The following is a 26,891-nucleotide window of genomic DNA, read 5'->3' as shown; positions in this document are numbered from 1 at the left end:
GCAATCTGAATTTCACGATGGAAACACGGATTCAGCATGTCTAAGAGGTTATATCCTTCCAGTTGTGGATAAATATGTATATAAGAAATCTGGTCAGAGAAGAGAGGTAGAAGGAAAATTTTCGGGACTGTAAAACATCTACAGCTCCTCATTCATCACAATTACACCTTGAATCAATACTCAAAACATCAAAACATCGTACTTAATTTTATCAATCAACCCCAACAAAATGGATAAAATATTTTAAAGAACAAAACAAAAATGTATATGTTGTTCATCTTCAATTTTATCTGAAATGTATCCATCAGAACTTCAATTGTTCAGTCATGCGCGCACACCTTTTTTCCCTTTGTTTTCCTTGTTCCCTGAAGCCTTAACGGATCCTTTGCCTTTCCTAACTTTTCCGTTCTTTCCCTTCTTTGAACCACCTTTTCCTGATTTACCCATTCCGCGTGCCCTCGAATCCTTTTTCATCCGCCGATCGACAAGGACTTTCCCTTTGCCAGCCTTGACTTGTACGCCCTTCTTCGCAACCACATATTCCTTTTGGGTCTTTTTGGGCATAGCCTTCTTGTATAGTTGTTCAATTTGCTTCCTCTTTGACCGATCAGAGATGTCAGTTTGGTCTGATATACTATTTGCTTTCTGTCGAACCTTCTCAAGCTTTTTCATTGCTACCCGCTTCTTTCTAGCCTTTGCCTCTGCAACTTTCTTAGCAGGTCGAGCATTGATCTCTTTGAATTGTGCTCGCATTGCAGCAATCTCTTCTTTCGTAACAGGCTTAATTGGTTGGTGGTGTCTCCTCTCCTCCTCTAAGAACCACTTGGGTAAACCCTCATAATCAAACATATATTTATTATAGGCATCATCAAGAATTTGCTCCCTTTGCTTTTTCCTGAGCATCTTCTTCGCACAAGCCAATATCTCAGCTTTTGTATCAACATCTTCTTCCTCTGAGTCATCTGAAGACGAATCATCACTAGAATCTGTAGCTGGAGCAGGGACAATCTCAAAATCATCCTCCGCCCTAGGAGCCTGGAGTTGACTACGATTGAGGCCCGAAGCATTGTTTGTTTTCTTTTCCTTGACCTTGTCAGCGATTTGTCTTTCATCCTGCCTTTTCTTTTCTTTGGCCCTCTCAGGAACAGGTAGCCTGTCCACTTGGTTATCAACCTCCATTGCATCATCACTGTCATACTTCCCTAAATCTCCCTGCTCTACAGCTTCAGCAAAAATATCCTGACCAAACCACCTGTTTGTAATCTCCTCCTGAGTTGGTCCTTCCCCATCATCCAGTGGTACCAAGAGAGGATTTGCTTCAGGATCAGCCTCGTCCTTGTCTGAATCATGATCAGAAAGAATGATATCATCACCATCACCACCCTGCACAGCCGAGAAGAGAAATTCAATCTAATCAGTAAAAATTTGGTCAGCTTTTAAAATCAACCATTATCCATGCTGTATTAACAGCATAAATAAGAAAGAATGATAATAGCACTGGGAAAACAAAAATTCATATGGATAGAATATGAAGTTAGGAAGCATAGGGGAAGAAAAAAATTGTACTAGATAGAGCAACCTAGGGGGGACTATGCATGCAAATGCGAGAAAAAGGGGGGTGGAAGAGGAAACTGAAAAGAGAGAGAATGAGAGAGCGAAAGTGAGGGAATTTGTAAATAGAACACAGAACAAGGCCTTCAAAATCAGACACTGAACAAACATGGCATACATGATCATTTTAGAATGTCAGGCAAATAAATAAAAGATTGCACATTATACATGTGAGTTTAAAGTTTGTGATAATGCTGAACATGTTGAGTTCTCAATTACACACTACAAGAGTTTCATACCTCCAACTGGTCAGAGTAGGCTTCTTTTGCACGCTTCCTCTGCTTTGTGCTTCCATCCTTTTTGGCCACATACTGTTCATAAGCGTGATCAAGAATCTCTTCGATTTGTTCATCATATCTAGCATCAAAATTACAAGATTGATTTACATACAGAGAATGTTAGAAATTATATATTGCTCAAATCAAACCCCAGTTATAACTAAGAATCAGGGCAACCAACCTTCTGCGTTCTTCATCAGAATCAATATCACTGGATGACTCCTCTTCAGTTTTGTCCTGGTTTTCTTCATCTTTGCTACCCCTTAAGTCATTATTCCCATCATCATACTCAGTGGAGTCAACTGCTGCTAGATCTTTCTTACCCTAAAGGCATTAATGGACTAGCATCAATAAACTTTATCTAAAGAAAAAAGCTTCGACGAAAATCTAAGTCAATTTTTTAGGAAATACCAAAGAATGACTACTATAAACATCAGTTTAAAAGGAAATATGAAGGGCAGTGGTGACTTCATTCAATAATCCTACAGTTTCCAGACAATAAAGGAAAGGCTTCATTTTATCATGACAAATAGTCTAGCTCAATAAAAAATGCCCAAGAAACACTTCAGTTAACAAACAGACAGATGCCAACACATAACTGGAAGAAAAGATGTTAAGAGCAAAACATGCCTCTTGTTCAAAACAGCATATCATGGACAATAAGGTTAAACATCAGATGATGCCATGGTTTAGCCCATAATAAAGGGGCTTGGAAAGGTTAAATGTGAACTATGCCTTTGGTTAAATGACATAACTGCGGTCTTAAGTCCAATAATTTTGTTTTAGATGTTTGTTTAGACTAGCCTCTTTTTTTTTTTTAACTTGTTATGGAATAAACATTGAGTTTCCTAATTTGAAGTCTTTTGATCAAAAGCAAACCTTGATTGAAGACAAAGAAAACAACTCATGATCAATATAACCATCTTCCAAGGCATCTATTTGCATTCCTGTTGCCTTCCGTGATTTATCCTGCAAAACGATGAGGCAAGAAGCAGCAACTAAATGAGTGCATGGCAACATCCTAGAGTTTAAAACTAAAGAAGGAACATGAAATTTCCAACAGTAAGGACCAATATAGAACACCATAGGTATCTGAAACATTAGTACCAAATCTATATATGATTTCTTAATTTTTTCAAAAATAAAGGGAAAAGAAAACCATGTATCATTTAGCTACTATCACTACTATCCTGTAGATACAAAACCATGGTAAAATCAATAAATTTGTTCCATTTCATGGTTTCTATTATGTTGTAAATGCACTAAGAAATAGATACAGGGACCAGAGATATCTGAGCAAGGAAATAAACCTTAGCTTGTCTTTTTGCTACAAGCTTCTTTGCTCTTTTCTTCTTACGTTCCATAGCATATGTGAGCTCCTCCATTTCATTGAGTAATTTATCATCTTCGTTCTCTTCTTCCCCTTTGTCAACATCTGTGGCAGGGGTGGAAGAAGTAGCCTTTTCTGAAGGAGACAAAGCTTTTCTCAATTGCAACCGCCACCTACATGAAAAACAAACATGATAATATCAAAACAAGGGAACGGTGCCATGTAATACATTTATATATGCACAAAAATCTAGCATTCTTCCCTTATCAAGCTCCCACTCAAAATATTATGAACAAGTGCATTGATTAAAACTTGCTTACACTGGCTTTCATATTCTCACAAGTTGTTTAGATTTGAAAATTTCAAAAGGGGAAATGTAAACAGAATTGTGTTACTTACTTCAAAAGGCACTTGAAATCTTGCTTTCCCAAAACACGCAAATCATCACAAAGAGCTTTGATCTGGACAGACAGCAGCAAAATAAGCAATCAAAACCTGGAAAGATTGAAGGCAAGGTAAACAATAACAATACACAAAAATAATTACCTCTTCTGTGGTAGAACTGTGATCCTTAATAGGCAATGAAGCTGGATCGCCAAAGGTTATGGAAGTAACTGAACCTAGGATTTCAAGAGGAGAGTCAGACCTAATGAAGTCAGCAGCTGTAGACACCTTCTTTGAGATTGTCTCTCCATCTTCATAACTGTAAATTGAACCTAGTTAGCAACAAAGCATAACATAGATCCCACTTGAAACAATATCCACAAACACAAACATTGATGAAAAAAATTTCTAATTTTCTTGTACATGCTATTAACTTGTTCAGTCATTGCTAACAAGCAGTAAATTTGTTTATCTGACTTATTATCAGAAACTCATTTTATTTAGTTCACATAGCTGTAGGGTAAAGGGAAAGCTTACCCATCACGGTGTCTCTTTTGTTTTGTTACCCTAAGTACATCAATCACCTACATCAAGTATTTGGTAGAAAGAACAAAATTAGCAGAGACTCAATCAAAGGAAGAAGTTATCTTTTAAGAGACTTTGAAACTCCAAAATAAAATAAAAACCTTCTTCTGTGGTTCTACTGATCCCTGAAATAGATGCTTGACGTCAAGAAGACGTGGATCAATCTTTGCAGGGGCTTTATACCTCAGGCCCAAAAGATAAATCTCAGCTGATGCTGAACGACTAGCTGCGGGTTTATCGACCTCAACCTTTTCAAATAACTGAAGCAAACCAAATACACATATCAAGGAAGAACAAAACTTTACAGAGATATGATCATATCTTCAAAAAACGAAGGAAAATAATCACCTGCTTGAGACAATAGAGAACAGAACTATAGTCTTGGGACCTAAAAACCTTAGTAACAAAAGTGCCCTTGGGAGCCAAGAACTGGGTAGCCAGCTTAACAGAATCAATAACCAAAGCATTTTGGCTCATTGCCTCCTGAGCCCAGGCTCCACCAACATTAGGGGATCCATCATGCAAAACCACATCAAAAGCCGGGGCCCCATGCTCTTCCATGACCCGTTTAATTTTGGACTTACATTCGGATTTGGTTATGTCTTGTTGGAGGGCGATGGCACCTCGTATTGGGGCGATGGGAACAAGGTCGAGACCGAGTACGAGGCTGCCAACAGGAACTCTCTGGACAGCAACCTGCATCCAACCACCAGGGGCGGCGCAGAGGTCGAGGACGGCGTGGGCAGAATTTAAAAAGGAGAACTTGGAGTCGAGTTGGACTAGCTTCCATGATGCTCTGGAACGGTAGCCGTGTTCCTTGGCAAGTTGGTAGTACTTATCTAACCTATGCTTTCCTTTCACTTTACCCATATCCTTTCTTCACTCGGATCGAATAAGAAGGGAAAATATCTGAGCAAGGAGAAGAAGGGGAGAAAATAGGAAGTGAGGTCTTAGGGGGTTATATCTGAAAACAATCAAACCGACTCCCTGGGTTTAGGGTTTTGCATTTTATCTTTGGGTCTTTACCATTTGGGCTTGAGCCTGGGTGAGTGGGGTTCCCAGCTGATTAGGCCCAAGCTCTTAATAACTTGGTAAGTGAAAATTTATGTGGAATTAGAATATACAAACAAAACAGGGGAAGCATGTGAGATTAATTTTCTATTTAGACAGCCTTTTTTTGCAAATACATACTATAGGACAGATACAGTATCATCTTTCTGAGAAATCACAGTATAAGAATGCTTATAGGTTCTTCCCTCTAATTCTTAATGGAAGTGAAAAAAATGAACATACAATTAAGGAAAGGTGGTGACTGGTGAGTAAGCCCATATTATTGCTATCAGATGCGAAGAAAATGGATCAGTTCCCTTGGAACCACATGTCCACACACCTACAGGTTGAAGAAACATAATCTTATCTCCCTCTTCAAATACTTGAGTTACCGGAACTTGAAACCCCAGTTGTGAAAAACTGGACCCCAATTGAAATTGTGCATAAATGTGCAATGCATTAAGGAAAAACTGCAGTTTTGCTCTTGCACCCGTCAAGTACAAAAGAAAAATAAACGCCTAAAATCTGCCAGGGATGTCTCCTAATAAGAAATTTGGTCTTGTCACTACAAATCAAGTAACGTAGATGAGATCAGGGAACGATATTTTGTTGTACAAATTACTGCCCAATAATCCCAAAAACTTTGATCAAATCTCCAAAACCATTTGTATAAACAATAAAGTTTCAGTTCTGCGACGTCAGCACTTCTTCACAGGGACAACTGAACTTATGTTTGTAGTAACTGCATATTAAAAAATCCATAATAACACAAATGCCTGTCTTCCAAAGGTGAAATCAATTATCATGAATCTTCAGAATGCCTACTTTTCCTTTTTCCACCAGGTCCTTTACCATTTCCCCTGTGAACCAGCCAAAGCTTCAATCCCCGCGGGAGCCACTGCTACTTGCAGAAGCTTTCTTACCAGTGTATTTCTGTCAAAGAGAGAAGAAAAACACTGTTTATCTTTCAAGAATGCAAATGTTAGAGACTTCCCTGCTGCCACTCATAATTAGAAGTACCAGTGAAAGGTGCTTGCTGATATGGTTGAAACTATACAAGTAGAAATCATTTTTTCATTGGAAGCTGACCTGCTTTCCAATGTTGAATGGGATATACTTGTATTTGACCATGTGTGCAATCTGACGCCTCATTGTAAGGACAAAGAGAACAATCCAATAACAAAGCAATATAGGCCAAAAGACAGGAACATCAAATACGGAAAAGAAAGTCATGACAAATGCTATGCAGAAAGCCTTTGTCATGGAGTACCTGCAATAATAATAAAACAAAAGAAGTATTATATCCATACTTACATACCCATTCATTAAGCACAAATTCAAACAGATCTCAAGTAAGACATGAAACTTCCCAATGGATGAAGAAGAATGATGGACTATAGCAAATAACTTAGTTCCACTCACAATTAGTTGCACATTTCTATGCTATAAACAGAAATACTTTTCTAAGCTGTAATTCTTCGGTAAAACAAACAAAATTTAAAGATTCTACATTCTAAGGAAACAGTGAATCGCATGAGATCGAGTGATTGACAATGACAAGGTAATGGCTAATGAAATTGACAGAGGAGCAAATGCTTTCAAGCATATTCTCCTACGTTCCCACAATCGGAAACATTATAGTAGATTTCTGAACCATTATGATACTTTTCATTTGAGGTATATAAAGGTAAAGAGAAAGGAAGGCCCGGGTGCAAACTAGGCATATGACATGCCACCAAGTAACGGTAGGGTGAACTTGAGGTCATGTAAAATCTGCGCAGACCAAATTAGGTAACTAGAGGAGAAAAACATGGCTGCTGGTTGTCAATTATGCATGTAATGCAAGATTGTTGTTAAAGGAAGTCTTACTAGAAGTATCACTTGTTGTGCATGTTATAACCCTTTATATTATTTTTAACTCCATCAAAGATTTACAAAGTACAAACAGCGAAGAAGAATGACTAAGACCTTGATTTCAATTAAATACAAGCTATTATCATCAAACCCACCATGAAGTAATCTATCTTAAGCTAAAATCTTAAAACATGCATAACATTCCCTGAGTTTCATAAATGATCAGAACGCATAAAAGATCTCACGGGCTTCTGAACTTTCTCTAGAGAAACCAGAAAGCTGATATTAATATGCTGCTGGATCACACCATTTACATGAGCATCACATGTTTCCACATATCTTTTCCCTTTTTTGGTAAATAACAAAGGGCATGTTTCTATTATATCTCAAAGATCAGACAGTGTTTATGACTTTGCCTAAATAGGTCAATGAACCTTGAGTAGATGGTTTCCCTTAATAAACCATATCAAAAGATTTTGGCACAGACCACAAAAAGGAACAAACACCACTAATAAATTGCTTCTGTAACACGAAAAGCATCATAACAGATAAGAAACCAAAGATAAATTTTCAATTACCAGAACTTAAACTCAGGTAGCCTACGAATAAACGGCTTGAATTCATCTGAACCTTTTGTTGGCAGTAAAGGCCCATCAGAAGCTTCAATTTCAGGATCGACCAGAGGAGACAAAAACCCAATTAGCAAATTCAGCAGGTAGATCCCAAGTCCATATGAAACTATGTAAAACCCTTGAACATAATAGACCCGCAAACAGTAGATAGCTGCTATAACAAGGGTTCCAATCCACCTATAAGCTGTATGAGGAGTAGTCTTATCCAGATAATACTGATACATCCTCCAAGCATCATGCCCCCATTGAGGCAAAGGTGATGCCACTGATGCACCGTCGCCTCCAATTCCCTCCATTCAATATTAGCTTCAAATCCTACACCATAAGAGAAAGACCCAATCAGCTTAAACACAAAAAATACATTAAGTTCCCAAAAACATCGTAGTTATAAGTCAACACTCAGTGAACTTGATACTTAAAGTAAACATTCAATTCAATTTAAGCACTAATAGCTGTAAATCATCAGATATCACCACGTACGACCATGTGCAACAAAAGATAACGCAAAACAGCTAGCCATTTTCAACCAATGAATCCAATTAAAGGAAAACCCTAATCCTATGTTTGTTTACCAAGAAAATGCATAAACATTTCATGCCCAGAATCTCGGAACAGAGATAAAAACAAAAACCCGTCAACTGAACGCAAGAAATAACCCACTACCATCACCAAACCCAAAACAATACCAAAAGAACATGAGATCCCAAAACTTCCCCTCAGCTTTATCACCAACAAAACAAGAACCTAGTGTCTATCAAAATACAAATCGAGCACGTCCTTCAATAAGAACAACTAAGCGTGAAAACCCAGATCCAGAACAACCAAAACCCTAGATTTACGTAACCATAAAATCGTTGAATAAAAGAATCTACTATCAACATGAAGAAATGGTTCAATACTTAAAAAGGACACGTTACGATCAATAGAAATAACAACCAATACAAAGTCAAAATATGGTAATATACAGCACACGATTTTTAGAGTCGAAGAAGGGCAGAAAAAGGCTAACCTCGGAGGACTCTCCGTTGTTAAGCTTTGGACTCTGAAAAATTTCTCCTTTCTTTTCTGATAAGAGGAAGCGAAAACCAAGCAGAAGCAGATCTATTTGGAGATGGGTTTTTTTTTTATTATTATTATTTTTATAGGTATTTTCACTTCGTTTACTTTTTTTTTTTTTCTTACTAGGAGTTTTTACCGTTAGACGGGGAAATTGGGTCGTTTACTTTTTTGTTTACCGACAGTGACGCGGCTTGAAAACAGTAGTTAAAGAACCGGAGCTTGCGAAAAAGGAATATGCTTTTTCATTTTTCTATGCCGCGGTTTTTGCCATGTGTTTTGTTTTAGTAATTTTTTGTCAAGATTTGTTTACTTTTCTAATTTCAATAAATCTGTAAATTATTATATTAATTAAATAAATTAAATTTNTTTTTTTTTTTTTTATGTTTTCTATATGAGCTGAAAAGGATTGGTTTGGACTTGGATGATTGTCAAGATGTAACTGGAAAAATTAATTGAACTGATTTCCAGTCAAATAAAAATGGGTGAAAGAGAATTTTAAGTCTTTTAATTTTTTGATAATTTTTTTTGTAAAATTAGTTATAAAAAATAGATATTTTGTTTGTCTTAAAATACTCTAACATAAATTCTATTATTTGATAAATTATTCGAATTTTATAAATATCTTATCAATTTTTTGAATTCTTTTTGATTTTGTGTATGAATTTCTTATATACTATCCATTAATTATTTGAAAATTAAATTAATAATTTAAAGTTAATTCATACAAAAATAAATTAAATTTTAAAATTATATCAAGAATATTAATGAAATTTAGTAAATAATATATTAATTAACAAATTAAAAATAATTGTTATATATAATTAAAAGTTAATATTAACAATAATTATTTATAGTTGAGTTCAATAATAGTTACTTTAAAATCACCACTCAAATGTTATCCAAATTATAATAAAACGTGATTTTACGCCTCAAACTTAATTATAAGATACTCTAATCTTATTTAATTGGTTTGGATTCAATAATCCAAAGTGTTTGATTATAAGGTACATATTTTGACATCCTTAATTAAAAGATGCATTTGTCAAATATTTGATAGAGTATTCATAAAATTAACTTTTTTTTTCTTTTGCTTATTCATAAAATGTTTGATAGGTCTCACCAATTGGTGAGGATTTAAAGTTAGTTTTATAATTAAAACTCAAGCTATAAAAATAAACTTTTTTAAAGAAATACTTTTCTTTTTAAACACATGTGAAGAAATCAAAATGGATTGGGGATTTTGAAACATTAAATCTTATCCTTTAAAGAATGGATAATATTTTTTCGATAAATATTAACTTAAAATGTTATCTCTTTCTCATTACATGGGATTGGATTGGACAATTAAGCTGTCGAGTAATGTCGTAAATTCAGAACCGTCCCCGCTCGGGGCCTAACAGATGTCGTGGATGGGCTAGTTCCTGAATATCGGGGGAACATAACGTCGTTAGAGCCTCGTGGCCCGGAGTTGGCTTTTTCCAAGGATAATCCAAAATTTCACCTTGGTAGCATCATCAGTGGGCCGGAAGCCGCCCTGACCCAATGGCTTTGGTGTCAACTTTGAATCGAGACTTAGCATGGTTACTTAACTAAACTCCTGTTAAAGAATTCAAATCCAGGCTATCTCATTCACTCACTAAAAATACATATATATATATATATATATGTATTATAATTTATTTATAAATTAAAATAATTTAATAAAAATATTATAAATTAGGAGAACATAAATATTTAGGATAAAAGTTATTAAGGCAAGTAGCACGAGTGGTCTTGTTCGATTGAGTTTACTCTTGAGTTGGAGATAAGATGGAACGTAAGGAAATGCTATAATAGACTGAGGGTGATTGATTTTGTAGATAAGAATGGTGTCGGAAATGAATCTAAATTACGATTTACCCTGTCATGCACTTAGCGTTTTTTAAGAAAGAGATTGGGATGACTGATGGGTGGATTTGTCATAGGATGACGTGGACAAAGGATAGCCAAATCTTCATTTGCTTCGTGTTCGGATATGTCGGGTGGCCATTCACAGCCGTCCATCGCTGTACTGTAATGAAAGCATGTATTTCCTTTTCTTGTTTTTTCCTCCTGTTCTCCAGCTCAGTATACCCTCGGCTCAACTCTCACCCAGCCGAGCTCACCCACAGTAGCCAGTCCGCCTTACTGTTCTCGTTTCTGTTCGATCTTGCGAGCCACGAGCTTCGGTCGTTGCATCTAACATACTTGGGCAACGGAATATAACATAATGTTATTATATAGTTTGATATATAAAATAGAATAAGATAAAAGTTATTATTATAATTTATTTTAATATTTGATTAATAAAAATAATTTTAAAATAATTAAAAAATAAATAATAAAATGATAAAATTACTCATTATTATAATTTAATAAATTAAACAAAATTACTCATTATTATAATTTAATAAATTAAACAAAATTACTCATTATTATAATTTAATAATATTTTTTAATCTTTTTAATTTTTTTTCATTAAAAATTTAAAATATTACTAATTTATTATTAAATTATTAATATCATTTTTTATTTCGATTTCTTTTTATTTTTTTCTCTATTTGTACTTTTATTTTTTAATCTTTTAATTTCTATTTTCATTAAAATTTTAAACATTAATAATTTATTATTAAATTATTAATATAATTTGTATTTGTAAATTGTAATTATTTTCAATAAATAGGAACATTTTTGTCCAATAAGTTTTTGACTCTACTCCATAGTCATGAATAGCCATTAACACAGGGGGAGGTGGAGAATGGCTAAATTAAAATTTTGGAGAATAACTATTACCTCAAAAACCTACCAAAAAAAAAGAATAAAAATGGAAAAGGAATAAGGAAAGAATGACTTAGCTATATCCGTACCAAATGTGCACAAAGGCAAGAAACATAGAGTATAAATTTTCTCCACTATTTTATTACCGAAATTTCATATTCCTAGAGTTTAAAAATATTTCTTTTTATTTTTTTTTTACTTTAAATGGAGAAGTCAACAAGTTGGTTCCCAAAAACGAAGATATTTCGGAGAGGAAGAAGACAACGTGTAAAATTTTGGATCAATCCTAGTAGTAGACACCGTTACTGAGGTAAAGTTAATCCTACACCAACGGCGTCAACCTTATCCATCCAAATTCCAAATTCCCATGAGCCAGTATGTTTCTAATATTCATATACTAATAATATTTTAAATTTTTTTTATTATATTTAATTAAATTTTTATTTTGAATTAAATATTTACTCGTAAATAACAATTCATTAAATATCATTTTATACCTATATGATATTGAGTAAAAAGTAAAAAATATCATATGACAATAATATCATTTCTTATAATTATCCAATGTGAAATGTTTTTATATCATATTAATACCATATGATATAAAAATGACAAGTAATATTTTAATTAAAATATATTTAATTTAAAATAAAAATATATAAAAATTTGATTAAATATAATAAAATAATAAATATTTATTTAATTTTTTAAAAATAATTAAAGACCTTTTAAAGTATTATGTCTTAACATTATCACATCGCATATTATTTAAAAATAAAATTTTACTTCTTTTATCAAGAGCCGGATTAATAGGAAAAAAGAACTCAACATATTCTACAAAATGCTAATTTTTGTTACTTTCCATCAAATAAAAATTCATTTTTTATTTTTATTAACTGGGCCAAGCATTGTTTTGTGTTTAGGACTACAATAACCATACATATAAGAACATAAAATAAAATAAAATAAAAAAAACATAAAAAGTCCAAGAAAGTGAAAAAAATTAGAAAAGGGAAGGCCCAATTACAAAAGTGCAATGTAGTGGGGCCCTTCAGCTCCCGAATTTCGTCGGCTCGGGGGGATCTATATGCGGCTCCTCGGCTTTTAAAGATGCTTTCTTTTCTTTCTTCCTTCCTTTCGCTGTTTCTTCCCTCACCAAATACATCGCTGCCTGTCCACAAATTCTCATTCTTTACTATTTAAACAGACACACTCTTTTTTCCTGCGTTTGTGATCTCAACTTCTCCCTGGACCTGTGTTTCACCGTTGCTCTTTTGCTGGGTCTTCATAGGCTTTACGAACTCTGTTTTTTTTTTTTATTTACTTTCGCTCTTAAGGTGAGTCCTGGCATGGTTGAAATTAATTTTGATTGTGCTTTTGTGAACTACCCTTTTCTTGCTTTCTCTAAAACTTGCTTAGTATGTATGCATGTGAATTTTTAGCTTGTTCTATTGTTGTTTGATCGTAGCTTGGAGCTTGGTTACTTGTGTTAGTTCTTTCGTTTCAAGTTCTTATTCTTTTTTTTCCCTTCGCTCTCTGTTTGAATAGTTCATGATTCTAACGTTGCTTACTGAACAGTAGAGTTTGTTTTATTTTTATTGGTAGTGATAAAAGAAAAGAAAAGCTTGGTAAGGGGTCGTTTTTGTGATATTTCCTTGTTCATTATGTTGAAGAGTTGAGCTCATATATGATGTAACTAAAATTAAAAAAAAAAGGGTTTGGTGCTATCTAAAAGGATCTTGGATTGTTTCAACTTTAAGGTTTCTAATTCACACTTCTGCAGATCCCTGTTTGACGGGACATGAATTGGGTAATCACACATTTCTGTACAGAGAAGTTGCAGTAAGAAGAAGCTGTTTTTTTTTTCCTAGAAATATTTTGGATAATGTTGGATTTTTAATTGTGTTGAGATGAGATGAAGAAAGATGTTTTAATTTGTCCTTACAAATTTCCTTTCTGGATAATTGGCAACTCATGTTTAAAATATTTTGCGTTTGGTAGTTTTTTTTTTTCTTTGATTTTGTTTGGTATATGGGAAGCTGATTATAGGAATTGGGAGCATTTTTTTGCCTCTTTCTGTGGTCTCCCCCCTTTTAATTTTTATTCCTGGCTCACTAGGAGTATCGATCAAGAACAGGGGCACTACCAATGCTAAACCTTCAGAAATCAAACCATCTTGAGCTAATATTTTAAAATACTAACCACTCTTAGTCCATCAAGGAAGGACTGTTTGATGTGTGCTTATGTGGGTGCAAAATAATTGGTTAAGCATATGTTTTGTAGATCCTTAATTTCGTATAGACTCTCTATGCTGGCCTTATGAGCTCTAGATTTTTTCTATTTGTTGATTTCAATTTTTTTTTATTTCTAATTTCTTGTAATTTTGTTTTAAAACGTAATAGATATTATGTCTAATAGTGCTTGCTGAATTGCATTTTCAGGTAAGGCACAATGAGCCTTTAATTAAAATAGGATTTGACCATATCATGTCGAATCGTGTTGCACAATCAGATCACCATAGTGCTGGAACAGCTAGGCATTCCATCCATCATTACCAAGCTGCTTGGATGGATCATTGGAAGAATACAAGTCGTAAACCATCCACTGAGGTTCACAGTCATTTACTGCGTAAAGATGATCATAGCAATTCTAAGCATCATCCTTTGCTTTCTGGGCCTGAAATGGAAACCGATATTTCAAACTATGCTCAAGGATTTAGAGAAGTTTCTGAAGCCAGAACAGTTGACACCATGAGCAAGAATTCGAAAATGGGTTCAAGGAAGTTTGGGAAAGAAGTTTTAGATGGACAGCCTCCTCCAATGTTCAATATTTCAGGGAATAGGGAGAGTGCTATGGCTTCAAAGAATAATGCAGGTACTTCGTCTAAAGGTGAGGTGGTGAAGTATCAAATTGATCTCAATAATTGCTATAACTCTATTACTATGGGTAGAAGTGAGTGGGCTCATCCTGAAATGGAATTTCCATCTAGAGAACGTAAATTTCAGCCTGAAGGCATTTCAAGGGTTCCTGAGCAGCTGGTAAAATCTCATGAATTTCTTGAAAAGAACAACTTAGCTGTTTCATCATCTTTTCAGGATGATATTGGGTCAAGTTCTAAAATTGTACCATATGTAATGAATAGTGGAGTGGCTCCAATGCAATCCGTTACATGTCAGCATGAAAATATTGATCAAGTAAGTCCTGTTGTAGCATCCAAAGAGCACTTCACAGATGGTAAATTTTGCAGCTATTCTACCTTTTGGGTCCATGAGAAGAAAGCTGATACCCTTTTCGAGTCCAGAAAACTGGGGAGTTCATTATCTCGACAGAGAGATGCACCTCTATTACTTAATGATCAGTTGACCAACGATAGTCAGTTATGCTCTTTTCTTAATAAACAGAGTCAGAAGGTAGAAAACAATTCTAGTAATAGATTGCTTCCAAGCTTGGGCTATCCTGAGGTGGCAAAATCAGGAAAAGCATATGATGAAAATTTCTTGCTGCCAAAAGTACCTCGTTCTGTTCATGATGTCAAGACTATGAGAATATGTACCACTATAGATTCTGTGGAAGAATTACCCAGAGGTCCTTCTAAGTTTTCTCAGACAACTCACAAATTTTTCATTACAAAGAAGACTGGTGTGAACATAAACGAAGGAGGACAAGTGTTCAAAGACTCTATAGTCTCCCCCAAATTGAAGGGAAATATGTTCAGTGAGTTTCTGAGTTTATCTCCCAGTTCTGGTTTCCACGGTCAGCAAGGAGTGAAATTGCAACCTCTAGGGAGCTCCTCGGATAGTGAAGAAAAAGACAATGTTGGAGATGTCGGAACTTCTACTGTTTGCTTAAAGCATGAATCATCAGTTGAAACTGATGCTATGGAACTGGATGTTTTCCAGAAGAGCCATCTTTCAAGTATGTATTTATGTTACCTCTATAATTATGAACAGTGAATGGAACTTTATAGTATAATTTTTTTTATGAAAATGGTCACATCAGACTGACAGAAACTTATGATTAGAAATATCTGTGGATTCAGTTAATTTAATAATTACTTGGTCTTTCAGTATTGTATGTTCATACTTTTAACATGTTTACTTTATGTTGCAGGTGTGGCTTTATGTCCATCAGATCAGGTAATTCTTGTTAATGTCTATTTTACTATGTGCATGTAATGGTAGTTTTTAGATGATTACTTGCTTGGTTTATAGACCAAAGTGTTTATGAACAACATGTTCTTGACATTCTATATTTTGCATCTTCTCTCAAGGACTATGTTTTAGTTTGGTTCATTATCAACTAACAGAAGATTTTCAAAAAAAAAAAATTTATCGACTAACAGAAATAAGGAATTGGTAGGTGAGGTTACATGTGTTCATTGGTCCTCATCAAAGTAATTTGGGTGCATAATAAACATAAAAAATTACCTTGAGAACCATTTCTAGTAGAAAATTGTTACATTCTAAGTTAACAGATTGCTGTATCATCCAGTCATTGGTTCCAAGCATCATGGAATTCTAGTGAGCATAGCATGCCAGAACACTATCTCTTTCTATACTAAGAGTCCCCATTGCACAATTGAGCTGTTAAATTTAGACATTACTAGTTAAGTTTATTGATAATTTTTGCAGAACATCAAGGAGATTCATAATTCATCATTATTTGAAACTGAGAATGCTACTGGAGAAGAAGCTGGCGACAAAATGGCAAATACTGAATTACCTGATATGAATGATGGGCTTCCTGCACTTCCAGCTGTGGCAAACTCAATAGACGATGGAGAAACAAGTACCTCCAGAACCCAGAGTTTAGATGCAGAGCATCTCCTTTCCCATGCTGAGCAGCCCTCAAATTTTAAAACTACTGCTTGTCCAGATGATTCTCTGGGACCAGAGACAAGCATCAGATGGGTTAAACGTCTGAAGTTGAGCACTTCGGATCCTTTTGCTCCTGGTCCTAAGAGCTCTAAAATTGGAGAAGGTTCATCCTGTGAAAGGGTTAACAAGATCTTCAACAAAATCTCGAAATGCAGCAAAACTAGTTCAGATGCCACAGTATGTGGAAGCCATGTGAGACCAGAACTGGCACTTGATCAAACTGCAATGCTATTAAAGAACGGTGACTCCACTTCCAGTGATTCTTTGAGGAAAAGTCAAGATAGACGTCTTTCACGTTCTTGGATTCAAAGATGGTGTCGTCACAGAGCCGCGTCTCCAAACAAGAAGCCTGAAGCTGTGGTGCTATGTGAACCACAGAGTGCAAAGGCTACATTGGATGAACTCGAAAAGAAGCGGTTTCCGAGCATTGCAGCTATGGCTCTGATGGGGAAGGCCATGAGCGTTTTTCGTCCTTGTGAGTTTAGAAGAAGCGGGTCTTTGATAGTTTGGAGCACGAGCACCTGAGAATTTTTGAGGTATTTCTAGCTAAAACTATTCATGTTGGGAAAGACAAAGTGACCTAATAGGTGATGCAACTCTCTTGGTGGGTGCAATTTGTTAATTAGGGGACAAAATGCTCTGCCCATCCATATTACATATCAATCAGATCTTTGGCAGGATATGATATACTGTTTTATGAAGTCAGAATGTTGCTTAGGTATGTTCCCTGCCTGCATTTGTTTTATGTGACCTTTACATCAAACGAAAAATTTTATCTAGACGGGTTACTTATTGGAGGATCAAACAGAGGCCTTTTGTCTTGAATGAGCACTTGGATGGAGGATAAAAACGGCGATCTCAACAGCCATCACATCATCCTGTAAGTTTGAAGAACTCTCCATTATATTTCCTGATTTGGTCCTCTAAAATTGCTTGAAGTAAACAATGAATGGACTCAAGAAATGATAAGAATGTAAGTATCAAACAGGGCTGTCATACATCATAAATATATTCGAGTAACATTCTGTAATAATGAACCCGATATGTGTTTGTTACGGTTACGATGTCGCTAATTAAGACATTATCAGTGTGTTTAGAGATGAGTGAAAGACAGGTAGGTTTTTATTAAGTTTTGCTTTTTAAGTGGATTGAGCTCGTTTAATTTACCGTTGGTCTAGGAACAATGTGATTACTGTTTTGGTCACAACGCATGAACTTCAATCCTGATGGCAACTCATAACATCTGGATATGTTTTTTTCTTTAATTTCTTCGGGTTGTAAACGGAGGTTGGTCCAACTTGAGAGAGCTTATTCTCTCCTTTTCAATCCTATTTTCAATCGTAATGCACTATTCCTCCCAACATATTGACGAGGAATAACTGTCGGATCCTCCGACATCCCAAGGGTGTTTCTCCAAAGTGCTACAACTTGTATGCTAAGATCTTCCCCTGACGATTTTGATTAAGCTGAGCGTGTTGAAGAGGAAGCCTGGGGTATTTATTAGTGACTTATAGCTTGCTGTTGGTGAAGGGAATGTTGAACTTTTCTTGTACCGTACATGTTGATCTGTTTTCCAGCTAAGAATTACAAACTGCAAGCAAAACAGATTATCATTTTATTTTCTTCGGACCCAACTGAGTAGTAGAAATGAGGTGCTTGCTGCAAGTGATTGCAATTCTTTCTTCTCTGTCCATTGTTTGCTGCTTTCTCTTTCTGGATGAAAAAAGCAAAGATTAAGTAGCACAAGTTATACACGTCACTCGTCAGTCAGTCTTGCCATCAAGGCCTGAATATTCTGGCGCAGATCGGCACGGTTTTGGGGGCCAGATGAAGTTAAGGTCATATACAAATATATAGATATTTTTTTCATCATCTGCAAACCAAACCCACTTCAACCCCTCTTTCATCTTATAAATTCTCATGAACCAGGCAGAGGAGTAAGTGCATTAATGGTCACAAACTATGGTTCCATCTTTGACCTGACAACCAGTTTGTTCGAGAGCAGATTCAAAGAAACCACCTCGATGAATATTGGAGTCCACAGAGGGCGGGGCAAACTGAAGGATTATGTCTCTTAATGTGAAGACACCCACTGGACGCTGCAACTCATCAACTAGAAAACTGCAATTGCTTTTAGTCTCTGCTACGTTCTTCATGGCTTGCTTGAGAGTGTCAGATTTCTTGTTGGTGACTGGCGAGTCCATTCTTGGAAGGAAGCTGTTTCGTAGATGAAGAACCCCTGCTGATAAAAGAGCCCCTATGTCTCGTTCGATAGTAGGATCAGAGTCTGGATTGCTAGTCTCCATATGAATGAATTCCTCCACGGTTACAACCCTGTTATTAACTCAAATATGCATAGTTTTTATAGGTCAACTGGGCAAGAAAAAGCAGTGTAGCATTGGAAGGAAAAATTACTCACTTTCTATTGTGGAAGAGATTGTCATTCTCCATAAGAAGATAGACATCACTGCTCGTGACACTACCGATAAGCCTTTGAGTCTGTCTATCTATGACCGCAATTGCACCTATTTGACTTTTGAACAAGATGTGAAGAGCCCTTGCTATGCTCTCACCGCCATACACACAGCTTACTTTCTCCTCATTTTCAAACCTGAATACGAATGCAGAAAACCAAGATGGGTGTGATAAAGCAACTAAGTAATGATTCCTCAAAAATGACGCATGTGTTCTGAAATATCTTTCAAGTTTGCCCTACCAAAATTCTGATAGAGACTTTTCTGCAATACTGTCGAACCATGCTAGTCCATCAGATGGAAGAAGCAATTGGATAACTGCATTCTACCGAAAGGCAACAAGTTACAAATTCAGACATGCATTGATAAAAAAATGTTTTAATTTTTAGAGTAAAATAATTAGATATTCTTTAATTATCAAAATTACACAGATATCAATTAATTTGAAAAATAAATACTTTACTTTAAAAGCCTTAACACTATTAACAGAAAAAGTGAAAAAACTAAATTACTCTTTTCTCTTTCTCTAAACTTTTTTTTTTTCAAACAATTTGATTGATCGGTGATGTTTTTTAACATCGACTGACTATCTTGTGGTCAAATTTGACACTTTTCAACATCTTAGAGTGTAAGATAAGCTCTATATCACGCTCCCTCATAAGAGAGATTTAGCACTTCCTTGAGGGAGCCCAATGCGTTAGATCGAGTCGAATTTAAGTGAAGAAGGAAGGTAATTTTTTTAAAAATTTAAAATAAAAATAAAATTATATAATATTATAATTTTTATATGTTCAAAAATAAAATTATTCAAAAAACATTATCATGTCAATAAACCAACGAAAACTTTAATAGTTAATCATCGTTGAACTTATGTATTCAATAATAAATACTCTTTTAAAGCGAAATATTTATTTTTTAAATTAATAAATTTTCATATAATTTTAATCAAAATTTGAGAATGTCTAGATATTTTACCATAATTTTTAACAAGTTACATTTGCTATACTCCACTGGTTGCCTTTATCTGCCAAAGTAATGAACAATCTGTTTCTTGGCTTTTCCTATTACCCAATTAGTTCAGCAAGCGTAGTTAGTGGCCTTAAAATACCTGCGTAACAAAACCAATGGCCCGAAGAGCAGATTGCTCCATGGCTGGTAGAACTTGCACCCGGTGCTTTGCAAGCAGCAGCAGAACATGAGAGAGGGTATCCTCTAAGCGTACAGGGAAAAACGGATTCCATAGGAAAGATTTTGCCAACTCTCCTACCTGTGTCTCACATGGAACAAAAGACACTTCCCGTTAAAGGATATGATTTAGTGGGAAAAAACTGATGATGTCCATGAAAGCAATTCGGCAATTCCAAATAAACAGGAATTAACAGCATGAAATAAGGCAAAAGGACCTTTGTATGTCCAATGTCAGCATCCTGTTCAAGCAAGGACATGATGCTGCTTTTGCCAGTCTCCTCGCTAGCACCGCTATCAGTTGGGACACCAGCTTTTTCACATTTCTGAGAAGGTCATAACACGAAAAATGCATTTGGATACATTGAGTGAGAGAGAAAAAAGAGGGTGCAAGTTGGTGAGTGGTGACAATGTGAGAAATCAAATCACCTCAAGGGACCAGAGAACCATGGTAAAAAAATCTATAAAACCAATATACCGATCAAAAAACCTGCCTACTGTGGTATCAGGGTCTAAAACATCCGCAATGGGAGCACCGAACACATTCTTCGTGTACAACAACTCAATTGCATCCTTCACATTATCCCCAGTTTTCACCTCCACCACTTGCAAATGGAAATCAGGAGAAAGAAAAAGTCACAAATACCGTACTATCATCAACATTTGGCGTCGAAGGAATCCGAGTTGGATCCGCAATTTCGTTGGAGAAGAACGATTATCGATAAATATCTTTTATGTCATAAAAAAGAATTACCGGGTGAGTTTTTTATCCCAGGGATCGAACTAATAGGGATGCGATCAAGAAAAAGTTGAAGAGCAGTTGCAGAATCCTTTCCAGGGTTGTTTTGAACGTGATCAGCCGTGGCGATCCCTTTCTTCTCCACAACGCCGCCTTCTGCCTCTCTCATTACACCTTCCAGTTGTCGCAAATCTGCTTTCCTCGTTTCTTGCATCGTGATTGGATTCTGTGTTCTCTTGTTCCCTTTCCTTTGTTGTTTCAGTCATGCCCAACCCTTCCTCCTATTTCTCTCTCGGTTTCATGCATTTGAATAAATGTCGACATGTTACCATGCCACGTCTGGAGACAAAACAGGAGTGTCAACTGCTATCCACCACGTGGAGTCAGCGGTAGGAGCTAAATCATCCCGCGTTTGTTATGTTCTCATTTATTTGAGAGGAGTCGAAGTTGGTCGTTATTATGCTAATTACTGAATCAAATACTTAATACGATTATGCATTGTCTAACAAGGAAGGGCCTAAAAGGGTTGAGGTTAGGATCAAAGCTGAGCCATTATCTCAGAGAGTTATGAGAATGACTAAAGGTACTTACCATTATCGTGCTATGATATATGAACATCAAAGGGGTAAATACAAGCATCAGCCAAATCGTCTCTCAGAAGATTTTACTCTACTAATTGAAAGAAACAACGGGCTGCTAAGCCATCTGATTTATTTGGGGACCTTACATGAAATCTGAGATCTATTTTACAGTACAGTAAAGGACTTGTAATTTACACAAAAGTAATTGATAGAAATGCAGCTGGTTTTACTGTGGCAAAATGCTGCAAAAAGCCATCTTCGCACCGTCTTCCAGCAGACTGTCATGACTGCTCTCTGTTGCGCACCTTCAATTCCAATCTCTGAGCTGTCCGTGGAAGTATTCGGATCCATTTAGATAACTGTACCATCTTCTATTGTTGCCTTCTCTTGTATGATGGTGATCCCTGACCGGATATAAAATCCTTCTTCTGGCCTATCAGCTTCTTGAACATCCTACAAAAGAACAGCAGTTTGTGGATGCCTTAACGAATGCAGCAACATTTTAAGGTGGAGGAAAAAGGTATGAATGAGCAGGGATAGCATGCTTACATCTTTGTTCACAATGACCACATCTTTTCCTATCTTAGCATTCTTGTCGATTATGCAGGTCCTACAAAGCGAATGACACATTTTCAGAACACAAGATTCTGATTTTCGTTTGACTCTCTAAATTTGTTCTTTGTGTTAAGTTACCTGATTTTGGTATTGCGTCCAATCCCAATTGGGACCTTGCCCTCTGCTAGTAGAGATGCAATTTCAGATTCAGTTTGGTAATAGTCTGCTCCCAACATTACTGTGTCCTGTAAATAGGAAGGAGTGAACTTGTCCAGTTAAATTATAACGTCAGAGGGAATTGGTTTGCTATAAAAAGGTTTTTAATTGTTCCATAAAGAAGAATTTGGGAAACCAGTAAAATTCACCTGAAGCTCAACGCCATAATCCAAACGCGAGCGTTCACCTACTATTGAGTGTTGGACATTACATTCTCGCAAGAAGCATCCGTGTGAGATTATTGCATCTTTAATCTGCAAAAACAGACCGAAACATGAGAAGGAAGAACATAAAGTGTCACTTTAATCCAAAGTAAACAATCATACCTGGCATTTATCAATTTTGGTTGGTGGTAAGTATCGTGGAGATGTATAGAAAGGTGTCTTCGGGTCATAAAACTCAAACTTTGGAAGCTGCATAGAGGAGACAATTTATAGAGGTTAAATCTTATTTCAAGGAGGAGCATAAAACCATATTTTCACATACAAAAGGAACATCTGACATTACAATGAGCTATATAAAGGGTGCCACAAGAAGGTGCCTATAGGAATGCCATTCACTAAATAAATGACAATAAAATAGCTTTAATTTTTCCTTGAGTAGTATGAACCCACCGTTAGTCTATCTCATTTTGTGGAGAATGCTAGCAAATAGTGCACAATTTTTTTAATTAAAAATAGAAACAAATTCAAGAAACTCATGATTTAGAGACCAAAGGATAGAAATTCAAAACACGAAAGTTCTACAATTAAAACCAACCTCTTCAGTGAGGGCTAAATTGGCATCATAAAATGACTTTATCGTTCCAATATCTTCCCAGTAGTCTCTGAAAATATATGCCTGTAGATACAGGAAAACATTCAGAATGTAGCGCATCTTTTATTCAATCTACATTTAGAAATCAGATGCTTTTGACATACAGAAACTATGAAGAATATGAATAACATGATGGCTCAAATTTATAGTCTTAAAGATCCCAGAATGCAATGTGGAAGGGCATGTTTCTTTGCTGGTAGCAGTAGGTGCCGGGTTTGAAGCCCCATGACAAATAAACGCAACCCTTGTGTTAGAAATGATGAGTAATATCTTAAGAAAATGGAAGTTCCATTTTAATAGCTCTTACCTGGACATCATGCTCCATCACTGCAGCAGGAATGATTTCAGATCCGAAGTCATTGGATGTAGGAAATCTCCATCTCAGAAGCTTCAATAAAACATCTGTCTTAAATACATAGACTCCCATTGACGCAATGTAAGGGGATCTCATGGCTTCTTGGGGAGACAGCCCTAAAAGAGTGGTATCCGTTTGCTGCAGAAAATCATAAAAAGAAAAAGTGGTATCAGTTGAGATAATTTTAATTAGTTAAAAAGTGTCTTACTGTAATAACATGTTTTAACAAAATTTAAAAGTTAAATAGCTGACAGTTTGATAAAACGATTGTGTGCAGTTTAGATTATCTGCAGAAAGTAAACGTCATAACTTTCTTTCCTCATAAGATATCGAATAGCCTTTCAGTAAGATGTACACAAAGTGATCCAGTGATAGACAAATATTTAGCAAGATATATGCAGCTATATAGGAAGCAGCCAAAACTTTCCTTCAAAGTCGCAGCATATGGTAAATTTTAATTGGGAATGTTAAATATTTTTGTTCCCTCAGAATGCTGAATTTCAGAAATACATAGGAAAAAAGGAAACTAACAGGATAGCTGGACTAAGAACATCATCTTAGTGCTTACCATTGCTTTCAAATCAGCACCCTTTGGTTTTTCAGCAAACTGGACAATACGGCCCCTGCCATCAATCTTCACCAGTCCATAATCAGATGCACGGCTGGAAAGTAATCGATTATCCATGCTCAGCATTTTAAATGAAGTTTAAGATTTGTTGATAGAAAATTATAATGTAGAAACACAGACACAAAATTAAATCAACAGAGAAGATTAAAAGACCTGTTGTCCACTGTCAGACATGAAATTGTAATATCTGCATTACTGTCAACGTGACGCTGTTATGCATTGCAAATAAGTTAGCTGAGCTTCTAGCAATGCTAAAAAAAATTAGTGCAATCAAGTAAAAGTATTCAATACCTGTAGAAATTCCATATAATCCATTCGGTAGAGGTGATCCCCACACAGGATCAGTACATACTCAATGTTCCTATTCCTTGCATCCTACAAGAATAAATTGGATTTATCATATTTTAATTTAGGTTGAAAATGAATGTGAACTACATGAATTCCCAACCACTGTTATCAGTGCCTGTTTGAGATGACGTGAGAAAGGGAAATAAAACTTTCAGTTTCTACCTCAAATACCCATATAAATTGCCTAACAGCATCTGCAGTTCCTTGAAACCACTTCTTCCCTGCCTCTCCTGATGTTTGAGTTGCTGCCAGAACCTGTTGACCAAAAGAGTTTTGTTCAAGTGATGTAATAATGGAGGAATGCTCAATAGAATTACTACAGATTCATATATGATTGGATACAAGAATTCCTTAGCAAAAGCTCAACTTGAGTTTTGCAATAATTAAACTGACAAAGAAGATGGGGCTTTCTTTCTATTTTCTGGAAAACATCACAATTATTCTTTATTTCTTGATTGATTATCAATATACAACAGGAAGTATAATTAGGAAAATTTTTTTCCATCTCTTGATACAAAATCAGCCCTTAGCCATCTTACTCTACCTTCTAAATCAGCGGAAAGTTACAAATTGATCTTTATTGACCTTAAGGAATTCATACCTCCACAAAACCATCCCCAAAATTGATACCATTGCCATAGTACGTGCGTGCAAGGTGCCGGTTGAGGGAAGCTGAGTTGAACTGGGTCAAAACAAAAATCTTGTTTATCCCACTGTTTATACAGTTGCTCATTGGAATGTCTATCAGCTTATAGCATCCTCCAACTGGAACCTACAGATCATATTCAGATAAAACCATCCTCAACAATCAAAAGTGGTTCCAACATGATCTAGATTCAATGTAACAAGAGAGTCTAACGTAAGCTAAGTATCTGCATCAAGCATATAGTACTGAAAAAAGAGACTGTTCTGTCATGAAATTGAGCTTAGCATAAGAGAATTTGTTTAGTGTCCTTACAGCAGGTGTAGCCGCCCTTTTGGTAAGTGGAAAGAGATGAGTCCCTGCACCTCCTCCCAATATGATTGAAGCCACATTTTTTGGGTCTACTCTTCGTCTCTCAATTCGACGTGGCTGTAAGGTCTAAAACCAAAATCAAAGAAAATGAATGAGACTTTACCAAAAAAATTAAAAGTTCATTTTTTTTAAAGTAAATTACGAAAATAGTCATGATCACACAAAAATGGTAGATGCAAAACAAGATCATCTTAGGGACAACAGATTGCAGAAAAGTATTAACATACCACAGCTTCTCTGGGAGTATTTGATGTGAGAACAGCGAAAGCACCAGTTTTGATCTTCTTTTCTTTCTTATCTGTTCTCAAGCTGTTAGCCAGCTGATTAACCCAAAGACTGTTATTAAGACTCCCTCTTATTCTCTCCCCCCAAAATCCATTATTTCCATTGCCAAAGCCACCTTTTCTTGCGTTCACCAAATGAGAATTGGCTCTCAAGGCCACACAACAAGAATCCATTACAATTCCTGGCTGGTGGTAACGAATGACCCCCAGATGAAACAGAGGATGGGTCAAATAGTAAGACACTTACTAAAGTATTGAACCACCGTCGAAGACCCTCTAATCTAAGTAACCAAGTTAAGTGTACATCACATAAAGCTATAAGAGAAAAAAAAAAAAGGGAAATACAGTTGCGTCAGTCTGTCAGATACTCAAAGTTACAGCACCGAATATGATACAGGACTAACATCAAGGTAACCCCAAAAGCAAGTTACTGAAAAGAGGCTAAATAAGCGGATCAGATCAAAGCATTTAAGATTACTTGAAGAACCCAAATCACAAAACTTCCAAAGAAGCAAAATTCTGAATGACCCGGAGGCCAAAGAACCTTTTTTTTAAAAAATAAAATGAAATAGAAAGATCAAAGGAGAGAACAACACCAAGTGTTGTAGAATTGGATTCAGAGAAGCAATCAAATGAGCTTTTTAGTGGTTAAGGAGGGAAATGCAGGTCAATATTCAGATGGAAAGTGAAAATGTGTGATGTATGTTGAAGGTGGTGGTTAACTGCTTATAGCTAGCTTTTTCGGCTTGTGAGCCCTCACGAGAAATCCTGTAACCTGGTATTTATAGCTGTATAAGATACAACAAACAAAATGTATCATAAACAAATGTGACCTTGTTTCTCTTGAAAATGCCACTCAATGCCACTCTCAGTTCAAGTTTCTAGTCTAGTCTCTGCTTACACAAAAGGGAAGTCATTATTGCCAAACACCTGTCCATTTCAACTTTCAACCCAATATAGTTTAGAATTAATTAAAGAATAAATAAACAGATGTGTCACGTGATCAAAATTTTGGACTTTTTTTCTTCCCCACTCTCTAGACTCCAGCTGTTGATATCTTGATCATTTGCTGGTCATGAAAATGTTTTCACGGCCAAGTTTGCATCCTGAAGGACTCATTGGGCAGTTGAAATTAACATCTTTCCCCCCCACTTGGACATGTTGCTAGTTAACTGATAATTTACCTAGTAATCTTCACAAGTGTGATTGTGATCTCCCTTATTAATCAGTATACAAGTT

General features: G+C 35.8%; 4 protein-coding genes and 1 pseudogene across 4 annotated transcripts; 1 reads left to right on the top strand and 4 right to left on the bottom strand.

Moving 5' to 3' along the window:
• Window positions 108-5,137, bottom strand: LOC18607758 (adoMet-dependent rRNA methyltransferase spb1). The gene is made up of 10 exons (XM_007042092.2): window positions 4,537-5,137; window positions 4,290-4,448; window positions 4,141-4,187; window positions 3,766-3,922; window positions 3,619-3,680; window positions 3,200-3,392; window positions 2,769-2,858; window positions 2,071-2,213; window positions 1,851-1,968; window positions 108-1,383 (listed from the first exon to the last, which is right to left on the bottom strand). Exons 1-10 carry the CDS (start codon window positions 5,056-5,058, stop codon window positions 325-327), a joined length of 2,550 nt encoding a protein of 849 aa, XP_007042154.2. The 5' UTR covers window positions 5,059-5,137; the 3' UTR covers window positions 108-324.
• On the bottom strand, window positions 5,502-8,855 carry LOC18607757 (protein RER1A). Its single transcript, XM_018115344.1, has 4 exons — window positions 8,734-8,855; window positions 7,671-8,039; window positions 6,328-6,508; window positions 5,502-6,171 (listed from the first exon to the last, which is right to left on the bottom strand). Exons 2-4 carry the CDS (start codon window positions 8,018-8,020, stop codon window positions 6,118-6,120), a joined length of 585 nt encoding a protein of 194 aa, XP_017970833.1. The 5' UTR covers window positions 8,021-8,039; window positions 8,734-8,855; the 3' UTR covers window positions 5,502-6,117.
• Window positions 12,716-17,599, top strand: LOC18607756. The gene is made up of 4 exons (XM_018115343.1): window positions 12,716-12,916; window positions 14,021-15,494; window positions 15,690-15,715; window positions 16,211-17,599. Exons 2-4 carry the CDS (start codon window positions 14,066-14,068, stop codon window positions 16,979-16,981), a joined length of 2,226 nt encoding a protein of 741 aa, XP_017970832.1. The 5' UTR covers window positions 12,716-12,916; window positions 14,021-14,065; the 3' UTR covers window positions 16,982-17,599.
• LOC18607755 lies at window positions 18,147-21,127 on the bottom strand (annotated as a pseudogene).
• Window positions 21,425-26,412, bottom strand: LOC18607754 (glucose-1-phosphate adenylyltransferase large subunit 1). Its single transcript, XM_007042084.2, has 14 exons — window positions 25,596-26,412; window positions 25,312-25,434; window positions 24,955-25,125; window positions 24,516-24,608; window positions 24,297-24,380; window positions 24,159-24,214; window positions 23,946-24,039; window positions 23,330-23,515; window positions 22,966-23,046; window positions 22,533-22,619; window positions 22,356-22,460; window positions 22,129-22,235; window positions 21,985-22,045; window positions 21,425-21,888 (listed from the first exon to the last, which is right to left on the bottom strand). Exons 1-14 carry the CDS (start codon window positions 25,824-25,826, stop codon window positions 21,787-21,789), a joined length of 1,581 nt encoding a protein of 526 aa, XP_007042146.2. The 5' UTR covers window positions 25,827-26,412; the 3' UTR covers window positions 21,425-21,786.

Source organism: Theobroma cacao, chromosome 2 (assembly GCF_000208745.1).
Source record: "Theobroma cacao cultivar B97-61/B2 chromosome 2, Criollo_cocoa_genome_V2, whole genome shotgun sequence".
Classification (NCBI taxonomy): domain Eukaryota; kingdom Viridiplantae; phylum Streptophyta; class Magnoliopsida; order Malvales; family Malvaceae; genus Theobroma; species Theobroma cacao.
This window is presented reverse-complemented; position numbering and strand designations above follow the sequence as displayed.

Bases quoted from the DNA above. Each gene is read 5' to 3' on its own strand.
- LOC18607758 (XM_007042092.2), bottom strand. From the start codon at position 5,058: ATGGGTAAAGTGAAAGGAAAGCATAGGTTAGATAAGTACTACCAACTT. The intron at 3,923-4,140 runs GTAAGCTTTCCC...TTCAATTTACAG, and splicing joins CAAAAGAGACACCGTGATGG to TTATGAAGATGGAGAGACAA. The intron at 1,969-2,070 runs GTTGGTTGCCCT...TTTTGATGCTAG, and splicing joins TCTGATGAAGAACGCAGAAG to ATATGATGAACAAATCGAAG.
- LOC18607756 (XM_018115343.1), top strand. From the start codon at position 14,066: ATGTCGAATCGTGTTGCACAATCAGATCACCATAGTGCTGGAACAGCT. The intron at 15,495-15,689 runs GTATGTATTTAT...TTTATGTTGCAG, and splicing joins CCAGAAGAGCCATCTTTCAA to GTGTGGCTTTATGTCCATCA. The intron at 15,716-16,210 runs GTAATTCTTGTT...TAATTTTTGCAG, and splicing joins CTTTATGTCCATCAGATCAG to AACATCAAGGAGATTCATAA.
- LOC18607754 (XM_007042084.2), bottom strand. From the start codon at position 25,826: ATGGATTCTTGTTGTGTGGCCTTGAGAGCCAATTCTCATTTGGTGAAC. The intron at 25,435-25,595 runs GTATGTTAATAC...TTTTGGTTTTAG, and splicing joins ATACTCCCAGAGAAGCTGTG to ACCTTACAGCCACGTCGAAT. The intron at 24,609-24,954 runs GTATGAATTCCT...TTTGGTCAACAG, and splicing joins TTGGGGATGGTTTTGTGGAG to GTTCTGGCAGCAACTCAAAC.
- LOC18607757 (XM_018115344.1), bottom strand. From the start codon at position 8,020: ATGGAGGGAATTGGAGGCGACGGTGCATCAGTGGCATCACCTTTGCCT. The intron at 6,509-7,670 runs GTAATTGAAAAT...TTATTATTGCAG, and splicing joins CTACCTGAGTTTAAGTTCTG to GTACTCCATGACAAAGGCTT. The intron at 6,172-6,327 runs GTCAGCTTCCAA...TCTCTTTGACAG, and splicing joins CATTCAACATTGGAAAGCAG to AAATACACTGGTAAGAAAGC.